Here is a 21150-nt window from a genome sequence, read left to right as displayed (position 1 = left end):
TTTCTGTTGTTTCTAGCCATCCAGTTTGCAGTAATTAGTTATGGCAGCCCCAGGAAATTAGTACACATAGGTATTTGTTTGCATCTTATTTTTTTCACTCAATAAGTTCTTGTAACCCCGCCCCACATGTTGATACATATAAGAAAATTAATATTTGTCACATATGCCAAATTCTGATAGTACTAATCATTTCTTAAAATGAATACTTCTATGGTAATTAATAAATAGCTGTTGCCCCAAGCTACTCCCCCGGGACCTCCTGGGGGTTCAGCAATTAAGGTACAGCAGACAATGAAGGACCACGGTTGATCCCATTCTTACTAGCTGATTTTGGTACCATACTAGTTAAAGATCTGAATATCACCTCTACTTCATTCCATCTAAGCACTGAATAGTACCGTACTAATAGGCCACATTTTCTTGGGTCCACTCTTCCATTAATGGAAATTGTTTTTATTAGGGGAAAAACTGGAAATGTTACAATGTAGATCCTTACCCTTACTATCCAGAATCTCACTATAGGATACTCAGAAACCAGGGACTCCTTACTCTCCATATTTTCATACTCTGAACATTAATTATCTAAAGTCAGTCAGGAATCATATAAATTTTAAAAAGAAAAATAATCTGTAAAACAGATTTTAAGCTACCCAGTTTTCAGTACTTAATGACTTCATAAGTGAATCTCCAAGAGTTTGCAAAGAAGCAAAATTGCGAAGTCACTGATTAGCTTTTTTTTTTTTTTAATAAATGTAGTGGGTCACTATTAACTAAAAAGCATAGAGTAGCAGTGCTCACCACAGTAGCATGAGTCATAAGCAGGTATTTAACTTAAAATTAAATTTTAACAAAATTAAAAATTCCATTCCTCAGTCACACCAGCCACATTACAAGTGCTACCACCTCAGAGAGCACAGTCAGAGGTTTCTGTCATCACAGACATTTCAGAGAAGTTAAATAGCCTGGCATAAAGAACACCACTGTATCCATCACTGTTTTTTCAAATGTTACTATTTTGCTTCTGACGTCCTGAAGCCCCCTAGCCACTCCTCGCTGATCCTATTCTCTAACCTCTGGCAGCCTGAATTTGATACTTCATTACCATGCAGATGATTGAGATTTATTATTATCAATACACGCAGCTCTATTTCATTCATTCTAGCTGCTGTACAGTATTTCATTTATGTTATCAGCTGTTTGCAATTTCTGAACACTACAAACAATGCTACAACGATAATCAAATGAGCTCTTGTGAATCTCTGGAAAATGTTTTCTTAGGACACAACCAGGAAATGGAATTGCTGGGAGGCAGAGTATTTACTTGTGCAGGTTATTTGAGGAATGTAAAACGCCACATTCCTTTCAAAAGCGGTTCTGCTCATTTATATAGTATATGAGAGTTCTCTTTCTCTAGATCCTTACCAATTCTTAACAGAGCTTGTCATTTCAGCCAAACTGATAAGTACAAAATATTTCAGTTATTTTAATTAGCATGATCCTGACAAATCATCAGGGTGAACATCGTTTAAAAATGTTTGCTGGTCTGGGGCGCCTGGGTGGCACAGCGGTTAAGCGTCTGCCTTTGGCTCAGGGCGTGATCCTGGCCTTCTGGGATCGAGCCCCACGTCGGGCTTCTCCGCTGAGAGCCTGCTTCTTCCTCTCCCACTCCCCCTGCTTGTGTTCCCTATCTCACTGGCTGTCTCTATCTCTGTTGAATAAATAAATAAAATCTTTAAAAAAAAAAAAATGTTTGCTGGTCATTCAGGTTTCATATTCTTTCTATTACTTTGCCCATTTTTCTATTGAATACTTTGGTTTTTCTAACTCGTTATGCTAATCCATCTTCCTGTCTATGGCTTGTTTTCACCTTTATAAACCATGAAAGTTTTTCATTTTGTTGTAGTCAAATTTATTAATGTTTTTACTCATGGTTTATACATTTTATGTTATGCTTAAGAAATCACTATCCTGAGTTCATAAAAATATTATCCTTTAATTTCTCCTTGGAGATTTGAAAGTTCAGCTTTTCACATCTAGGCCTTATTAACACAAATGGAATTTGTCATTGTATGTGAGGCAAAATAATCTAATTTTACTTTTCCTATTAGATAAGTCAAGCTCTCAATCTCAGCACAATTTACCTACTACTTCTGTCACACAGTTGTGTTGCCATACGTGAGTGTGTAATTTCTGGACTCTCCAAATTTAATTACTAATGTTTTGTAACTAGTCTTATCTGGTAGGATAACTCCACACTGCTTTCCTTCAGAAACTTTCTAGGCAAAATGTTCTTCTATATGATTTCAGGGATTGAAGTTGACACTTGAGGAATGCAGAAGTTAGGGGTGTCCAGCCCCTGCACAGTCAAAGATCCATCCAAAAGTCAAATTTTCGACTCCTGAAAATGTACTTAGTGATAAGCCTACTAGGGAAGAGAAGATACATTTATAGTACTGTATTTATTGAAAACATCCATGTTATCAGTACACCCACACAGTTCAAACCTATGTTGCTCAAAGGTCAACTGCAGTTGATCAAGTCTCACAAAAATCTTGAGATTTTGATCAGAATTGCATTCAACATAATGATTAATGAAAGCAAATTAACAACTCTATCACTGAGTCTTCCTATCCATGAACATGGTATCTCTCTCCATTTATTAAGTCATATTTAATATCTTTCATTTAGATGCTGCACTTTCTTTGTTACATTGATTCCCAAGTTCACTGCAGTTTTATCGCCATCATAAATGTATCTCTAGATCACATTTTTGAAGATTTATTTATTTTTTGAGAAAGAGGGGGGACAGAGAGGGAGAGAATCTCAAGCAGACACCCTGCTGAGCATGGAGCCAGATGCAGAACTCAATCTCATGACCCTGAGATCACAACCTGAGCTGAAATCAAGAGTTGGACACTTAACTAACTGAACCACCCAGGTGCCTCTCTAGATCACATTTTTAAAGTGCTCTCTTGCTGGTGTGTAGAAATTGTATTTGTTTTGTATATGGATCTTGGATTCAGAAGATTCGCTCAACTCTCCTAACATTTCTAATATTAGAGAATATTGAATTTCCTATGTAGTCACTCACAACATCTGTAAATACAGACATTTAGATTTCCTCTCTTTTCAAGTTTAATTGACCTGCTTAGAGTTCTGATATAATGCTATAGAGGAGTGGTAATACACAGCATCCCTTTTGTTCTGACTTTCAAGAAAATATTTCTAAAATTCTCCAATAGAGTATAATGCTTTTAATGGTAGGTTTTTGTAGATACACTCTGTTAAGACAAGGAATTTCTTTTCTACCCTTATTTTGTTGAGAATTTTGTTTTGTTTATCATGAACTGGTGTTGAATTTTATCAAATCCTTTTTCTGTATCTACTGAGATGATTGTTTTCTCTCTTAAATTAATAAGTTACATTAAGAGATTTTCTAATATTAAACTATCTTTGCATTCCTGGAATATTGCTATTGACATAGATATATTCTTTTTGCTACGTTGCTTTATTCCATTTTACAATATTAGATTGATAAGCCTTATAATTACATTTGTGCCACTTACTAAATTTTTGTCTCTCCACGCAAGATCCACCTGTAATTTTCTTTTATCAAATTTTGGTAAATTTGGCATCAAGATTATGCTGGCCTTATAAAATGAGTTGGAAAGTTTTCCTTTTTTCTACTCTCCAGATGAGATTGTATACAACTGGTGTTATTTCTTCCTTCAGTTTTCAGAATTCATAGGTAAAAATCAGCTCAGCCAACAATTTTCCATTTACGATGATTTTACATTACAAAGTCAGTTCCTTTAACAGAAACAGGACTATTTTGATTTTTTTTTTCTTTTGTGAGCTTTGGTTAAGTATTCTTCTGGGAGTAAAGGAAATTTGTCCATTTCACTCAACAGTTAAATTTTATAGCATAAAATTACTCATAGTATCCTCTGAACATTTTTTAGTGTCTGTAGCATCTGTCCTGATCTCCTGTACATTCTCAGTAATAGACATTTGTAACTCTTTCTCTTCTTGATCATCTTTCTGGGGGTTTGTCAATCTTATGAATTTTCATATATTTTGCTTATAGTAAAAAAGTAGAAAGATTTAAAATCTAAGATCTAAGTTTCTACCTAAAAAACAAATCTAAAAAAAAAAAAAAAAAGAGCAAGTTAAAACTTCAAGTAAGCAGAAGAAAGGAAATAAAAAGTAGAAATTAATGAAATAGAAGACAGAAAAAAGTCAATGGAATCCAAAATTGGTCCTTTGAGGGGTGCCTGGGTGGCTCAGTTGGTTAAGCGTCTGACTCTTGGTTTTGGCTCAGGTCATGATCTCAGGGTCCTGAGATCAAGCCCTGCCTCAGGCTCCGCACTCAGCAGGGAGTCTGTTTGTCTCCTTCTCTCTCTCTGCCTCTCCTCCCATATGTGTGTTCACTCTCTCTCTAAAATAAACAAATCTTAAAAAAAAAAAAAAAAAGTTGGTCCTTTCAAAAGAGGAAGGGAGGGAGGGAGGACAGACCTCTAGCCAGATAGAGGTAGAATAAGACAGAAATGATACATATTCCAACATTAAGAATAAGAGCAATAACATCTCTATAGCTAGTGCAGATATAAAAAGGTAAGGGGGAAAAACAGTAATAAGAAAAAAAATTAATAAAAAAATTATGGACAACTTTACAGGAATAAATTCAATACCTCAGAAGAAATGTACCAATTCCTTGAAAGACACAAACTATCAAAGCTCAAAACTTAACCAAATATATATAAAAAGAGAATATATCATGGCCAAGTGCAGTGTATCCCATGAATGTAAGGTACATTCAATATTCAAATCTTAATCAGTATAATGCACCACATTAACAGACTGGGGGAAAAATCCATCTGATTCAGAATATATAAAGAAGCCTTACAACTCAGTAATAAAACAAAAACCCAATTTTTTAAGAAGGAAGTATGGCTATACAAAGTCAACACAGGGACATCCCTGTGGTGATGGCAACGTCTTATATCGTGACTATGTCAAAGCCAATGTCTTGATTGTGGTATTGTATTACTGTTTTGCAATTATGTTGTCACTAAGGGAAACTAGGTAAAGGGTACATGAATTCTGTTTTTCTTAAAACTACAATTAACTTGGGGCGCCTGGGTGGTTCAGTTGGTTAATCGTCTGCCTTTGGTTCAGGTCATGATCCCAGGGTCCTGGGATGGAGTCCTGCATCGGGCTCCCTGCTCAGCAGGGAGCCTGCTTCTCCCTTTGTCCCTATCCACACCACTTGTGTGCGCTTTCTCTCAAATAAATAAAATCTTATAAAAAAAACAAAAACTACAATTAACTTTTTAAAGTATAATTTTTTAAAATGGGGAAAATTTGGAAAGATACTTCACAGAAGAGGATATATAAGCACATGAAAAGTACATGAAAAAATGCTCATCATCATTGGGTATGAGGAAATGCAACTTCAAGTCAAAATGAGATACCAGAATCTATTTCATGTATAATTAGATCCACAGCTAATGACTGCATGTAGAAAATTTTGGTAGAAATATTTACTTACTCATTTTTACTACTACATATGGAAAGGAAAAGAATAAAAATAAACAAAGGTAAACAAGAAAGTCAAATTCTACAGGGGAAAGAAAAATTTGTTTAAATACCTGAATTTGAAATGTCATCTGGAATATCCTGAAATCCTTATGGAACTGAGTCTGAATATGAACGAACCTAATGCCGTCCCTATCTTACCAACCCTATCTTGGCAGTCAGTAAAGTTTAATTTTAATGCAAACTCCTATGCAGACTTTAATTACCAAGTATAATAAGGATACAAAAAAAGTATAGAAAACAATATAATAAAAAGTGTATCCATCCTTGATTTTTGTCAAATCTTAACATATTTTGTCATATTTGCTTCAAAGTTCTTTTTGGTGACTTCTTGTTTTATTTTGTTTTCCATGCTGTTGAAGCAAATACAGCATCTACAGACATAGGGGAAGCCCCGCTGCGTACCCTTCCCCATTTTCATTCCCCCTTCTTATTCTCCAGATGTAGCCAGCACCCTGTTTGAGTCTGCATGCTCTAAACATTTTCAATATTATCAACAGTGCTGTTAGATGACCATCAATAAGCATGTACTCTCTTTGTAAAAGTGCATATACAACCTTGGAGTGGAACTGCGAACTTGGAGTTAGACACAACTTCAGTTTTATTACTGTCTCTTCAAGCTAAACACACACCTGCCCTTGACCCAGCAATCCCACCCTAGGCATACCCTCAAGAGAATGAGTGCAGATGTCCACCGATGTACAGACGCAAAACTGGGCACAGCAGCCTTATCAAAAATAGTCCCAAACTGTGGGGAAAAAAGTATCTACCACCAAGAGAATGGATAAATATACTGTGGCATATTCATACAATGGAATAGCACCTAGCAATACAAAAGAACCAACCATAACACTGGTAAATTCAGCAACACTCTAAAGAGTGAAAGTCAGAATAGTGGTTCACTGATTGGTTGTGGGGCACTGGACAGGAAAAGGCATTTCTGTTATGTTAGAAGTGTTCAGTAACTTGATCTGGGTGGTAACAACACAGGTATACACATAGGTAAAATCTCCTAAGTTGTACCTTCAAAAGTTGTGCACATTTTATACTTAAATTTAAATATTTTTAAAAATTATATTGGTTTTTGTTTCTTATTAAAGATAAATGCTATAAAAAGTGAGAAAATCAGTACAAATATTTTCTCTGTTACTTTACTAAACACAAGAATCAAGAAATTTGTATGTTTTATCCTCTTTCTACAGTGTCAAGATTCCTTAAATCTTAGTTGAAATGATGATCACACCATATAAGAGACAAAAAAAGTTTTACCGGCACATCATCAGAGAAGAGTAAACATGTCACAAAAACCATACTGAAGACAAGAGGGAAAAAAGTGTTTGTATCCTAAAGAGTGAAAGCCCTAGCCCCTTCTTCCGCTAGACCCCCACAGCATGAAGACTGGAAGAGCCCCCTCTGGAAACTGACAAGCCCAAAAGAAAAGGCCTAAGGAGCGCAGAGTGCCCAGAGAAACAGACCACGTAGAGCAGCTTAAATCAAGTAAGTCCTGCCCACACACAGAACTTACAATCAACTTTTTAGTGCCTTACTTCTAAATATAAACAAACATTGATCACCAAACATTTGAGTTACGCCTCCAACATGGCCGAAGACAAAAGCCAAAGAAGAAAATGAAAACTAAGAAGATATGCGATGTATTTAAGCATATTTAGAGGGAATTCTCAGTTCTGCTGAAGGATGGGAGCTGAATTAGTGATTGGTACATGAATAAAAACTGGGCAATCGTGTGCTACAGAAAAACCAAAACATGAACAAGAAAGAAAATGCAACCATCATACATTACATAGCTGAGCTAAAAATACTAGTTAATCATAATTGCGAGAAAGCTGAGTTTTCAAGCTGAAAATGATAATAAAATGGAAGGAGGGGAAAAAGTCTATGTGCGGAAAGCCGGGGAACTCACAGGGAACAGACATGATGTGCAGAAAGGAGAGCTAATTATGACTTATTTTCCATTTTAGGAAGAGAACAATTATTATCTAAATCTAGAAAATCAAGAAATAACAAGATAAGCATGTTATTTAGAAACATGGACAGAGTTAAAAGCATTGGTCTTTGGGGAGTAGGAATCAGGTGTAGGGGAGACATAGGATGTATTGTGTTGCATTAAAAGCTAGTACTTCTACATACGTTTTAAAACTACATACATGTGTTGGGGCGCCTGGCTGGCTCAGTCAGTGGAGCATGTGACTCTTGATCTCAGGATTGTGAGTTCGAGCCCCACATTGGGTATAGAGATTACTTAAAAATAAAATCCTTAAAAAAAAAAAAAAAGACACACCAAAAACAAACCTATACACGTGTTACTTTGACACAAAGAAAATCCAAAGAGGAAGATAAAAATCAGGTTGGAGCTGGAACTCACCCATAAGACTAAAACTGAAAGAGTTAAATTATGTTTTCAAAAACATGAAACAATTTCTCACGCTTCTTCTCTTTATTCCCTATTCTTTCACTTACTCCGTATACAAGAGGCAAACCTGTTTGACAATTTCTGCCACAACTAAAAAAGGGAAATGAAACAGAGAGGAAAAATGAACTCAGTGGCAGCAAAACTCAATTACTGAAGAAACCATTTTGACAGAGTTTTTAACAATGGCTAATAGTCATTCAGAAAAAAAGCACTTCATAAATCTGAAGACAGACACACCTTTTCTAAGTCAGGTTCTTGTGGCAACATCTACGAGAAGGGAAAGGAGGAGGAAATGCTAAGGCTGTAGTAAATCCTGCGGAGGGACCCGCCTATTCTGTAACTTTGAAACTCTAAGCAAAGTAATGGTAACTTACCACTTCATGAATGGATCTGTTAAAGCCATCGTCTTCTGTAAGGATCAATAATATTATAAGGGCCATATACACATGGTGTGAATTTCTTTCTTCGACATGATACAGAATCTCAAGAATTGGTAAAACCTATCAAATAGAAATTTTAATTTACTACTTCACATACTTTATTATAAGACCAATGTCAACCTTCATGCTTTTATTATGCACTCTGTTTTAATTTCACGGTTATAGACTTCTTTAAAGGGAAAAGAAAACCACACAAACCAGCTTATGCCTGGAAGTATTTTCTCCATGCACAGCTCAGATACCAGTAGAGAAAACAATCACCCTGTATGACAGTCTGCCACCACGTAAAGAGTGGGTCTGCAGAGACCACTTAGGCCAACATGTGACACTGAGTAGAAGTAGGTTTGCCTCTGGCCTAGCAGGAGCTTATACACAATAGGGTATTCTTACAAACACTACTACTGTGTCAAACATTACCTTAATAGGAAAGATTGTAGAATAAAATTATTAAAATTAGATCAGCACAATAAATTTCCTACCAATAACACTTTTTCTAATCATAGTCTCCATATTATAGAATAAAGGCAAAAAGACAGATAAGGACATCAGTTGAGACATCATCGAAATAATCTATATAAGATATTAAAAACAAAAATGAACATAACAACCCTCCACCCCCACTCTAAAAAAAACCCCAAAACAAAACCTTTTAAGTTTTTACTGGTGTATGTCATCACATACAGATGACTGTTCCCTGCATATTCTTACGTACCAACATCCTTACCATGGAACTTTCTAGAACAGGTGGTGTCATGGGCTTTCTGCTTACTGCCATCATTTCCCTTAGGATACATCATGCTCAGAATTGTCTCTGCTTATTCTCACTCACCCATCAGTAAACAAGCCATCTCCAAGTTTTTACTCACATGAGCAGTACGTTGTTACATCCAATTTTACTATTTTAAAGAAACCAATATTTTCCACATATAGCTGGTGTGCAGACAGGTTCGTTCATCATGTTTTTTGTCATCAGTGTCACTTTGCCATAGAACATACACTTCAAATGAATTCTAATATTCCATGTTAACTCAATATTTTATCTTTAACACTGAAAAAATGGCCACCAAATCCTTGGTGAATCCTGCTGTCAACCTGTGAAAACTGGTACAGAAGGGACCTTCCTATTGCCACCAGCAAGCTACTGGCTATTTCAGGGATGATCACAATTCTATTAATGTATAAATAGCCCACAGGTATCTTTATAGTAGGTATTTCAATTCTAATATTAACACCTTGGTGAGGTAAGGTTCCTCTTCCACTCACAGAAACATTTTTGTTTATACATTAGTTACAAATGGAAATCCGGACAGTCTTTCACTCACATAATAAAGGATAGAGTGCATGTAAGTTGCTGTCTGACAAAGGTACCCTAAAATAACTCTAACACTCCCAGAATGGAGTTCAGGCAGACCTCAAGTCTAAGCCTGACGAAGAGATGGGACACGTGGGAAACTGAGCTTAGCCATGTTCATCAGGAACTTGCTGCGACTGGGACTAGCCACAGGAACTTGTGGGTAGACACCTAGCATCTGAAAAGAACCACAAGGGTATAAGTATCTTGAGAACGGCAGGCAGTGTTTCTTGAAGGACTCGACCAGGCTGGATCCTGGGCAGGTTAAGACCTGCAGGACAGGGAAGCTGGTGGTGCTGCCGTGCTCTCCTGCTCCGTGACAACGTCGTCATGTGCACGGTCTCCTACACTGTGAACCTCACACCCCTGTCTGTGCCTGGTGGCAGCTCCCTGTCAATCTTTCAACCATCACCTTTGCAACCAGGCAAACATACTTACCCTCCTGGGAAAAGAAACTGCTCTTCAAAAGATTAAACAATACAAAAAGTGTGAAATGTGTAGTATGATACTTACAAGATTTTCCATATCTGTGCGAGCCAACATGTATGTTCTAACATTACTATTCTGATGGAGCAACGTGTACAAGAGAAGAGTTGCTTGGTCAGATGTCTGCTGCTCACACAGAGCTGTGTACAAGCTGTTGAAGTTAATCTGGAAAGCGTGTGGAATTGATGAGGGGAAAGGACTGCTATCTGGAACACAGAAACCATAAAATTTTAAAAATATTATGTCAGTATTTTCTGGACCGTGATTCACGTAAATAATAAAAGCGCTGTTAACGTGTACCATTCAATTCCCATTAACTATGTACGTCACTACATTTCAGGTTCAAAATTACGTTGTATTTTAAATTTTACTTAAAGAACTAAACTAATGTAAAGCATGGTGACTAGAGTTGATAACAATACTGTATAACTGAATTTGCTGAGAGAATAGCACTGAAATGTTCTCGCCAAAGTAAAAAAAACCCAAAAAACCCTAAACCTGGGACAGTTTATTTCTCTGTGCTACCTAAACCAAGGCTTTCCAATGATTGCATGTGCAAATAGCACTTGAGAGTGACTTTTTATCTTTAAAAAAGCCAAATATTAAAAAAACAACTAAGTCACATACTTTCTTAAGATTTTTGCATTAATATGGCTGAATTAAACTGGCTATAAGAACACAGGAGCTTAAATAAACAGAGCTACAGGCCCAGGCTAAAGGTGCTCTAATGGATAACAATTTAAACAAGACATCTTACGTATTCTATTACCAAAACTAAATGACCACCAGTCCTAAATAAAAAATATTGAGCCAAAGAATACAAGTTTCTACACAAAACAGAAAATCCTCTTGTAAGGGCTAAAAAGAAAAGGACTTCAAGCTGAGTTAATTTTTTTCAAATGAGTAACTGTGGCTCAGTTATTCACCAATGTCACTAATCCACTTATGAAGAAAATAGCTAGGATACCATCCTATCATTTAGCTAGTTTTATTTTTTTAATTCTTATTTTTATTATTTAGTTAGTTAGTTATTTAGTAAACTCTACCCTCAACATGGGGCTCGAACTCACAACCCTGAGATCAAGAGTTGCACGCTCCACTGACTAAGCCAGCCAGGCACCCCTAGCGAGTTTTAAAGTATTATCAGCATCAGTAAGGTCAGCATTAGCTTCTACAGAATATACCGAATCGCAAACAACTACCGGACAACGTATATAATTTTCCGGTAAACCTTTTTTTATAAAAGAGAGTCACCAGCATGATGAAAACCATAAATCACAGCCCATGTGGGAAAACTCCTGTTATTGCAAAACTGACAGTGCCCCTTTCCTACCAATTAACTGGACTTGCTTAGACACTGAAGCCAGCAAAGTTAGCAGGCCAAAAACGAGGGACAGACAGGTCAATGGACTTGGAGAAAAGTATAGTCTTAACAGATAAAACACCGGAACATGATAGCACAACAAGTTGATATTTTAATATCTTTCATATCTTAAGAAGAACCAAGATTTTTTTAAAAAAGAGACAGAACCACTAGCACAAAATAAATAAACTTTTAAAAGCACTGCTTTAGCATCTCCAAAAGCTTTACTCCTATGGAAAAGAAACGTGTGCCCACACGATCTCTGACAGCACAGTCCCGTACCTCTCAGATTCTTCTCACCTGTACGTTTGTGAGAATTATCTAAACAATGTCTTCACTTTCACCACAAAGTGCCCTCACTTTTCCTTCCACATTTAAAATGTAAGTTATTTTCTCAATCCTAACGCTGTATTTTTGATAGTTGCTTTATGTGACTTATTTTTGCAAAGGGTGGTGAAAGAAAGCATTGCATGTAATCTGTGAGTATGCAAATGACTACAGCATCTACAGAACAGTCGGGTGGAGGAAGATTCTGGACACACTGCGCCTCTTTACAATGGAAGCAAAGTAACGTGTTCGCCAAGCCGTATTAGGCCTGGCTGCAAATGGAGTATGTGTGCTGTGTGTATCCATAACATTTAAATATTACTAGCTAGTAAGTGCTATGAACTAGTTATTATACTGACAGCTTTACATGTATTATCCCTTATGTAATGCATATAATGATCATGTCATAATTCTGACCAATTTCACAAAGGATGAAATAAAGGCTTGGAGAGATTAACTTTTCCAAGATCAGCCCCAAGTAAAACACAGATCAGCCTCTGTTGTCATCGCTACATTATACTGCTTCTTAAAATTATAGCAAAAATATAGTGACTCTGTGCTAGGATAAAAACTCATTTAATTTTTATAAGAACCCTGTGAGGTAGATATTATAACCCCTGCTTTACAGATAAAGACACTGGTCTTTAAAGAATAAAAACTGGGATACGAACCGAAGGCAGTCTAAGCCTAAAGTCAATGTACAGAATCACTGCACCCAATGATCCACTAAAAAGATGGCTATCCCGGGGCACCTGGGTGGCTCAGTCGTTAAGCGTCTGCCTTCGGCTCAGGGTGTGATCCCAGCGTTCTGGGATCGAGCCCCACATCAGGTTCCTCTAATGGGAGCCTGCTTCTTCCTCTCCCACTCCCCCTGCATGTGTTCTCTCTCTCGGTAGCTGTCTCTCTCTCTCTCTCTAATAAATAAATAAAATCTTAAAAAATAAATAAATAAATAAAATGAATAAATAAAAAAATAAATAATAAAAAGATGGCTATCCCAAAAAGGTTCAACCCTAAAGAGTAACATCTGTCCTGAGCATCAAAAGTAACAATAAATACCACATATGGAACATCCAGCTAGGTTGTAAAATGTCAGCTAATAATTTTAAAACCTCACCTTGTGTGGTACTTATACAAATCCTATTAGGTGATGTTATCCCCATTTTAGAGACAAAGCCAGTGAGGCCTGATGTTAAACAAGCTGGAAGCCTCGCAGCTCTGAAGTGACAGAAGTGTGGTGTAAACTTAGGTCTGCTTGACTCCAAAACTTGCTTTCTTAACCAGTAAGCCACAAAGGAATAGTAATGGGAATAGGGAAGTACTCTCAGATACGTGAGTTTTCGTTTTTTATCTATCAAATTGCTAGACACTCTCTATTATTGTTTTCCCCTACAAATAATACCAGAGTTGGCAAAGGTACCCACAACTGACACACTCATGCACTGTCTATTAAGACACATGTATTAGAACTCTGGAAAGGAACATGGCAACATGTATCAGAAGCCTTAAGAACGTTTCTATCCAAAAACTTCACTTCTTACCCATCTTAATTATACTTCTTGAAAGTATACATACATCGATACATCTTGAAAATCTACCGTATTAATGTGGCCTATGGAGTATAATCCCCCCCCCTTGGAGTGTAATCTTTTGATTAGAGATTATTCCTTCAACGTGGAACTAACTACTCAAGCTCTACCTCAGGGGAAGTTAGCCCACAGGAAAGCCCATCGCCTGTTCTGGAAATAAGTTTTAATGAAAACCAGCGATGCTCACGTCCTTATTATCTATGCCTGCTTTTGGGCTACGACAGCAGAGTTAAGAGGTGGTGACAGACAACACGTGACCCCACAAAGCCATCTGCTTCTTTGCAGAAAAAGTTTGCTGAGTTCTAATTTTTAGTTCTATAAAACTCTAATTGGAATATAGACCTTAAATGAAAAACTTCAAACAACAAATTTGGTGTTTTCTGGTTAATTCCTACCCTTAATAGGTAGGACAGGCAGATCTAAATTAAGCAAATGCTGGCTTGGTTATCTCTAGATAAAAATGTAAATTTAAATGGATATAAAGAACCACAACTCTCATCCAAGATTTGACCTTCCTGTGACTACAGATACAGGAGCCTAAGTTTTTCTCATCTTTAACCAATATGAAAATATACAAATTGAGAATCATCTCCACAACTATAAAACAATAAACAATACCAGTAAGCAATAACCTCTTTCCTTATTAGAAAGAATATTCAGGGGCGCCTGGGTGGCTCAGTTGGTTGAGCATCTGACTCCTGATTTCAGCTCAGGTCTTGATCTCAAGGTTTTGAGTTCAAGCCCCGTGTTGGGCTCCATGGTGAGCGTGGAGGAGGGAGGGAGGGAACAAGTACCACAAACCTTGTGTATTCTTAAAGGACATGATGGCTTGTCTGTAGGGGTTTGGGGCATCTGCAGCATCAGTCAGGTTGGCCAGCACCAGCAGAAGCAGGAGACTCTGGTTGGCCAGAGGGGAAGAAAGTTCTGGAGAGGCAGCTGCTTTGCTGCCCACGCCACCCAGTGTGAAGACAGTCCAAAGGCCAGCTTGAGAAGAAAACACACAGTTAAGATGTGCTGAGATTAGTAAGATGGATATATATATTTCCGTACGATATTCTTTTAAATATTTAAAAGTTTGAAATAACACTTTTTAAAATTATTACAGTAAAACAAGTTCATTACTTGAAAATTCTCATATTGCCAAAGGATATAAAAATTTTTTAAGACTACCACTCCCTACTCCCACAATTCCACTTCCCACAGATAACCACTAGTAAGTTTCCTATATTTTTCCTACATTTTCTTAATATATCAAAACATCTACATAATTATAATAAAATTTGATGTACAATTTTATACCAATATATTTGAAAACATAAGCAAAATACTAAAATATCTAGGAAGATATAAAATACCAAAACTGGCCAAAGACAAAAATCTGAATGGACAAATAACCTTAAAAGAGTGGGAAATGGAGTCAAAGAGCTAGTCCTAAAAACGAAATCAAGTCCAGATGTTCTACAAGTAAGTCTACCAAGCCCTCCCAGTAGAGACAATTCCTGTACTATATGAATAGCTCCAAAGTACACAAGAGGCATATTTACGCAACTCATCTGACAAAGCCTGAAAAATCTCCCTGATACAGAAACTGAATAACGACTGCATTTAAAACGAGAGAAATGCAAAGAGATTTTTAGATAGACTCAAACAAAAGCAGATGCAATCTTACAGAAAAATTTTGTTAAATGAACAAATGCATCGTGATCATGAAAGTTCTATCTCTGAAATGCAAAAATTGTTCATCATTTTAGAAATCTATCAATTTACAGGCGGACCTCAGAGATACTGCAGGTTTGCTTCCAGACCACTGCAATGAAGTGAACAGCATTGTGATAAAGTAAATCAAATAAATTTTTTGGTTTCCCACTGCATGTAAGAGTTATGTTTACACCATACTATAGTGTATCAAGTGTGCAAAATAGCATGTCTAAAAAACCAATGTGCATACCTTAATTTAAAAATACTTCATTGTTAAAAATGCTAACTAACCATCATCTGAGCTTCCCGATAGTTGTAATAACTGATCACAGATCACCATGACAGATGTAACATTAATGAAAAAATCTGAAATCTTGTGAGAACTACCAAAATGTGACATAGAGGTACAAAGTGAACAAATGTGGTTAGAAAAATGGGGCCAATAGGCTTGCTCGATGCAGGGTTGTCACAAACCTTAAAAAAAAAAAAAAAAAAAAAAAGTATCTGCAAAGTACAGTCAAGCAAAGCACAGTAAAATGAGGCCAACTTTTAAAATTAAACTTACAGCCTATTAAGAATTCTTACAGGCTAGAAAAGTAAACTCTTCCGATTCTAAAGTCTACCAAATCAGAAATCCACAGTGGTCACACACTGGAAGAACTCCTGCCAATATCACCAACATCACCACCGTACTACTGGTGCTCCAAGCAAAAGTGTCAAAGCAAGGGGAAGAAACAGACCTCCCTGCACCCCGCAAAAAGGAAAAATATTTCATTATCTGCAAGCAACCTGACTGTGCACTGTCCAACAGAGTAGCCATTAGCCACTGTGGGAACTGGGCACCTGAAGTGTGGTTAGTCCCAAATGCACTGTGTTGTAAGTAGAAAATACTGATTCTGAAGACTTAATACAAAAGTAAAAATTTCGCACTAATTTTTTAATATTGATTACATGTTGGTACTGTAATATTTTGGACATATTATATTAAAGATCATTGTTAAAATTAACTTTAACTGTTTCTTTTTACTTTTTTAATATGACTACTAGAAAATTTTAAATTACTTATTTAAAGTAAGTGGTTTGCCTCTAGGCTCCCATTTCTATCAGACAGAGCTTCCTTAGGACATCAAGAGAATCAACTGACACACTATTAGAACTAACAGATTTTGGTACAGTGCTACAACTAAAAAAAAATCAACATATAAAAAAATCAAAAATCTGCCTACACACGGGCAATAAATAACTACAAAGTCCAATCACTATAGCAACAAATCCAATAAAATCTTCAAGAATCAACACAAAAGAAATGTGTAAGACCTTCAGGCAGATAACCACAGACCTTGAGATTGAAGGTCATATAAAATCTGAATTATAGGTACAAAATATTTCTAGACAAACAGGCAATATCGCAAGGGGGCCTGGGTGGTGTGGTCGGCTGAGCAACTGACTCTTGGTTTCAGCTCAGATCACGATCTCGGGGTCACGAGACTGAGTCCCTTGCTGGGCTCCACACTCAGCGTGTAGTCTACTTGAGATTCTCTCTCCCTCTCCCTCTACCAACCCCCCCCGCTCATGCTCTGTCTCTCTCTAAAATAAAATAAATAAATCTTAAAAAAAAAAAAGGCAATACTGCAAAACTGCCCCTAAGTTGATCTAAAATTCAGTACAATCACTATCAAAATGCCAAGAGGAATTTATGTAGTATTTTGCAAAGAACAGCAAATAAAATATTGCTGGATCTAAAAATACGTAAGAAACAGTTTTTAAGAAGGACTAACCTTGGGAGGAATGTTCCTGGTTAAACAGCAACGCTTTTATAAAGCTAAAGTCATTTAAAAGTACGATACTGGTAGTAGTAGAATTGGTTTGATGGACCAGAAATGAGTTCAATTAGTTTGATGGACCAGAAATGAGTTCAAGTTCAGAAACAGAACCACATATCTCTGAGAATTAACCTTATGATACAGGTAGTATTCCAAACCCGTAAGAAAAAAACAAAATTCTAGAAATGTCTCTGGGACAACAGAATTTAGTCATTTCCCCAGTATTTAATTATAAAAGTATGTGTATAAACCTTGAGCTGAAAAAGCCTTTTTCTTATGTAAGAAACAAAATTCAAGAAGATAAAAAGAACAGTAATTTGGCTACTTAAAATATTAAATACTCAGATGTGTAAATATATCCTAAACGAGAGAAGAAGAAAGTATCTGCAACATACAAAACAGAAAAAGATATTTATTTTTAGAGACCTCCTGTAAATCAGTAAAGAAAGCCAACAATCCAAAATAAAGATGGGAACTAAAAATTCAAAGCAATGAAGAGAAGTTAATTAAGGTACTAGAAAACAAAAAATTTTTAAAGATTTATAACACATAGATTCATAATGGTATATAGAAAATCACCAACAGTGAGAAATCAAAGTGGTACCAGATTTTTGAAGGATATTTGGCAGTTCTTGTTGATATTAAAAATGCACACCCCCATCAACCCAGCAATTTTTTTTTTCTTATACTAGAGAACACTTGAACAGGCACACAAAGAAGTGTGTTCGGGAGTATTTAATATTGTTTATAAACGTCAGATAACAGAAACAACGGAGATGTCACCTGACAATAAATGGTTACAATAAGCTATGGATTATCTACATATACTGTGGAATACAGTAGAGTTAAGATATCCAGGTATTAACAGGGAAAGATGTCTAAGATATACCGCTAAGTTAAAAAAAAAAAAAAAAGGCAAGCTGCAGGAAAACTGAGGTAATTTAAAAATTACCCACCAAAACCATGTGTTTGTGTGTAAATATTAAAAACAGAAACAAAAAACAGGAAGGACTCCAAAAAACAGACTCTTCACTACAGAGAACAAACTGGCGGTCGCCAGAGAGGAGACAGGTCGGGGATGGGCGCCATAGGTGAAGGGGACTCAGGCGTGCACTTGTGATGAGCACCGAGCCACGTACAGAACTGCTGAACTGCTATACTGCAGCACACCGAAAACTAATATGACACTGTCTGTTGACCTTACTGGAATTAAAAACTTAAAAAAAACCAGGAAGGGGGCGCCTGGGTAGCACAGTCGTTAAGCGTCTGCCTTCGGCTCAGGGCGTGATCCCGGTGTTCTGGGATCGAGCCCCACATCAGGCTCCTCCGCTATGAGCCTGCTTCTTCCTCTCCCACTCCCCCTGCTTGTGTTCCCTCTCTCGCTGGCTGTCTCTCTGTCAAATGAATAAATAAAAGCTTTTTAAAAAATGTTAAAAAAAAAACAGGAAGGATCAAGTGTACACCATATTGGTAACAGAAATTACCTCTGGCATGGAATTCAAGAAAGACTTCTGCTTTATTTGTATACGTTTTTAGTAAGAAGAATAGAACCATTTAGTTCTTTAAAAATAAATGTGAAACAATAAAATTAAACAGAACAATACAGACCCCCGGGTATACGATTATGTAGAACACGGAAAAACTTCATCAATATAGCATTAAGCGAAAATGCAAATCACAGAACAGTATAGATGCACACAAATAATACGTCCCACTTGTTTTTTAAAAACTGGAAAGACACATCCCTCTGCATGTAAAGGCAGGGGCCTGGCCGCGTGCACTGCTGACTGCAGTCAGCTCTGGTCATGGGCAAGAATGAAGGGGACCTGAGGAGTCTCTTACTTCATTCCGTGTTTATTCGGCTGACTCTTCTACAACATGGACGTATTGAAGCGCGACTTTCAGTTAGAAACATTAACAAAAGAAGGGACAGAAGGAAGAAAATTACTGGTCACCAACCCCAGGAAATGTGACGCTTGGGATAGGACTGTTATTTTTAAAAAGGACCTTCTGACAATTTTGGAGAGAAAAACACCAACACGTGAACATGTACACCCAGGGTGGTGGCAACGGGCGTGATATTTTAGTCTTTGTACTCGTCTAGTTTTTTTTTTTTTTTTAATTACTTACTACAATGGGCAGATGGCATTGTAAAGAACACCTCTGTTCAGGACATTAAAGGCTTTTGTAAAGAAATTCTGAATGGATGGCAAAATAAGCAAAACTGAGAAATGTTATTTTTCCTCTAGTAACATAATCAGATACTTTCAATTTCTTTAAACTGTCAACAGCTCAGAGTGAACATTTGTTCATTTCTAATAGTTGACATTTTCTATTGAACACACCATACAAAACTACGGCATGGATACCTAACAGTATATCATTTCTTACATGATTGTGGTCCTGCAAATCCCAAACTTTTTCTGTGACTCACTGGAATGACTTTACTATTAATTCCGAAGAAGGAATTATTGGGGGGGGGGGAGGGAGAATAAATAGCTTTCCTGTCCAAGTTTTGGAGGTCCCTAAAGGTGTACACAGGGAAGCTCAAAGGGCACAGCATATTTGGTATAAACCTCCAGTGCAGGCACAAGCAGATCTGAGGCCCAGCAAGAGAAGTTAGCCGAAGGATTTTTTTTTTTTAATGTAGGAAAGATTTTTAGATGATTGAGAAAGACAGAAGAAAAATTTCTGTTAAGTTCTGTGCTCCCTGCTTTTCATTAGGAAAATATGGATATTCAAATAAAAATTATCAACTAATAATTGATCATTACACATCACAAATTTAAATTTATTCAAAACAATGTTCATGATACAGTTGAAAAACTTGAAACATTTCATAAGCAACTCAAAATCACTTAAGAAAGTACAACCAGCCGCCAAGTATTATTTGCTTTGGGCCTGCTCTGTTGTTTATCTTAACATTATAAAAACTTTCCAGTCACTTCCTTCCACTCAGAGTATGCTCCGTGACTGTGTACCCCTACATTCACCACCTGTGTGTTCCAAGATCACAAGCAAAGAAAAACACAATTAGGAAGTTCAATCTGCAAGAAAAATAATCACAAGGTGCTCTCCAAGTGGGTTTTTTGCTTCTTTGGTTTTTGGATTCTCTTCAGAGCCGTGCATCTTCATAACCAGGAGAGAGAAGAGCTGAATGCCACCAGACAAACCGCACAGAATTCTGAGGACACAACTCCACTCTCCTTTTTCCCCTGCTTCAGGTTCCCCCAAGCTGGCTGAGAAGCTGCGTATAATGTCAAACTAATTCTTTGAGAAGCTAGCGCGGCCTGGCCGGCCCCACCACACACCGCCTCCTCCCTGTCCCTGGTAAATATTACTGCGACGCTGCCTTTCCTTATAGGGAGAAAGGAGGCAGCCTGCCATTGCCTACACTGTAGTCTAAACTGGCCCATAATGTTGGACCAGAATTCTTCCAAAAGTTCGTTTCTTTTTGCTAATCCAAGCCTCTGATCTATGACCCAAGATTCTTAGTGGAATTGCATTTTCCTGTTGGCAAACAAAATTTCTCTCCACCAGAAAAATAAGGGAAAGTTACAGTATATTTCCTTCTGTTCTAAAAGAGCAAATTAAGGATGGTCTCCCAAGTTTTTTAATTGTAGCCCTCAGGTCTTCCAAATAAACTCTTAAAATAAAATTTATCTAACTAAAACTAAAAAATACTGAAATTAACTAAAAGAACAAATCTCGTGTTGCTGATTCAATTTTTTAAAAGCACTGACTCAAAATTATTTATCCTTAACAATAAAAATGTGAGGAAAATACAAAGTATGACAAACTGAAACATCAATAAAATAATCAAGGAAAAAAACCTCTCAATTGAAAAAGTGTTGAACTCAAGATTAAACATTATTTTATTAAGACAATGAAATTAAGGTAAATTTGTTTTTTTATGTCACTAAACATGCTACTTGCCAAACTAAAATTGATTTCTTATAACCAACAAATACGTAACATTAATTATTCAATTGAAACTATACAAAAAATAGTGATACTATACCATCTGTGGTTATAAAAACATGC

The 21150-nt window shown here is 36.7% G+C and overlaps 1 protein-coding gene across 4 annotated transcripts in view; it reads right to left on the bottom strand.

The window, feature by feature from the left end:
* DYM (dymeclin) overlaps window positions 1-21150 on the bottom strand; it is a 341153-nt gene that overhangs the window by 201599 nt on the left and 118404 nt on the right. For all 4 annotated transcript variants that reach the window (XM_087869834.1, XM_045790039.2, XM_045790038.2 and 1 more), the window contains exons 9-11: window positions 14387-14569; window positions 10334-10512; window positions 8404-8529 (exon numbers count right to left, since the gene is read on the bottom strand). In XM_087869834.1, the coding sequence (XP_087725960.1) occupies window positions 8404-8529; window positions 10334-10512; window positions 14387-14569 (488 nt within the window). The remainder of the gene's footprint in view (window positions 1-8403; window positions 8530-10333; window positions 10513-14386; window positions 14570-21150) is intronic.

The sequence above is a fragment of the Ursus americanus genome, chromosome 19, assembly GCF_024610735.1.
Source record: "Ursus americanus isolate L20-20 chromosome 19, mUrsAme1.1.p, whole genome shotgun sequence".
NCBI classification, from domain to species: Eukaryota; Metazoa; Chordata; class Mammalia; order Carnivora; family Ursidae; genus Ursus; species Ursus americanus.
Note: the sequence above shows the minus strand (reverse complement) of the source record. Positions and strands in the feature narration are given on the sequence as shown.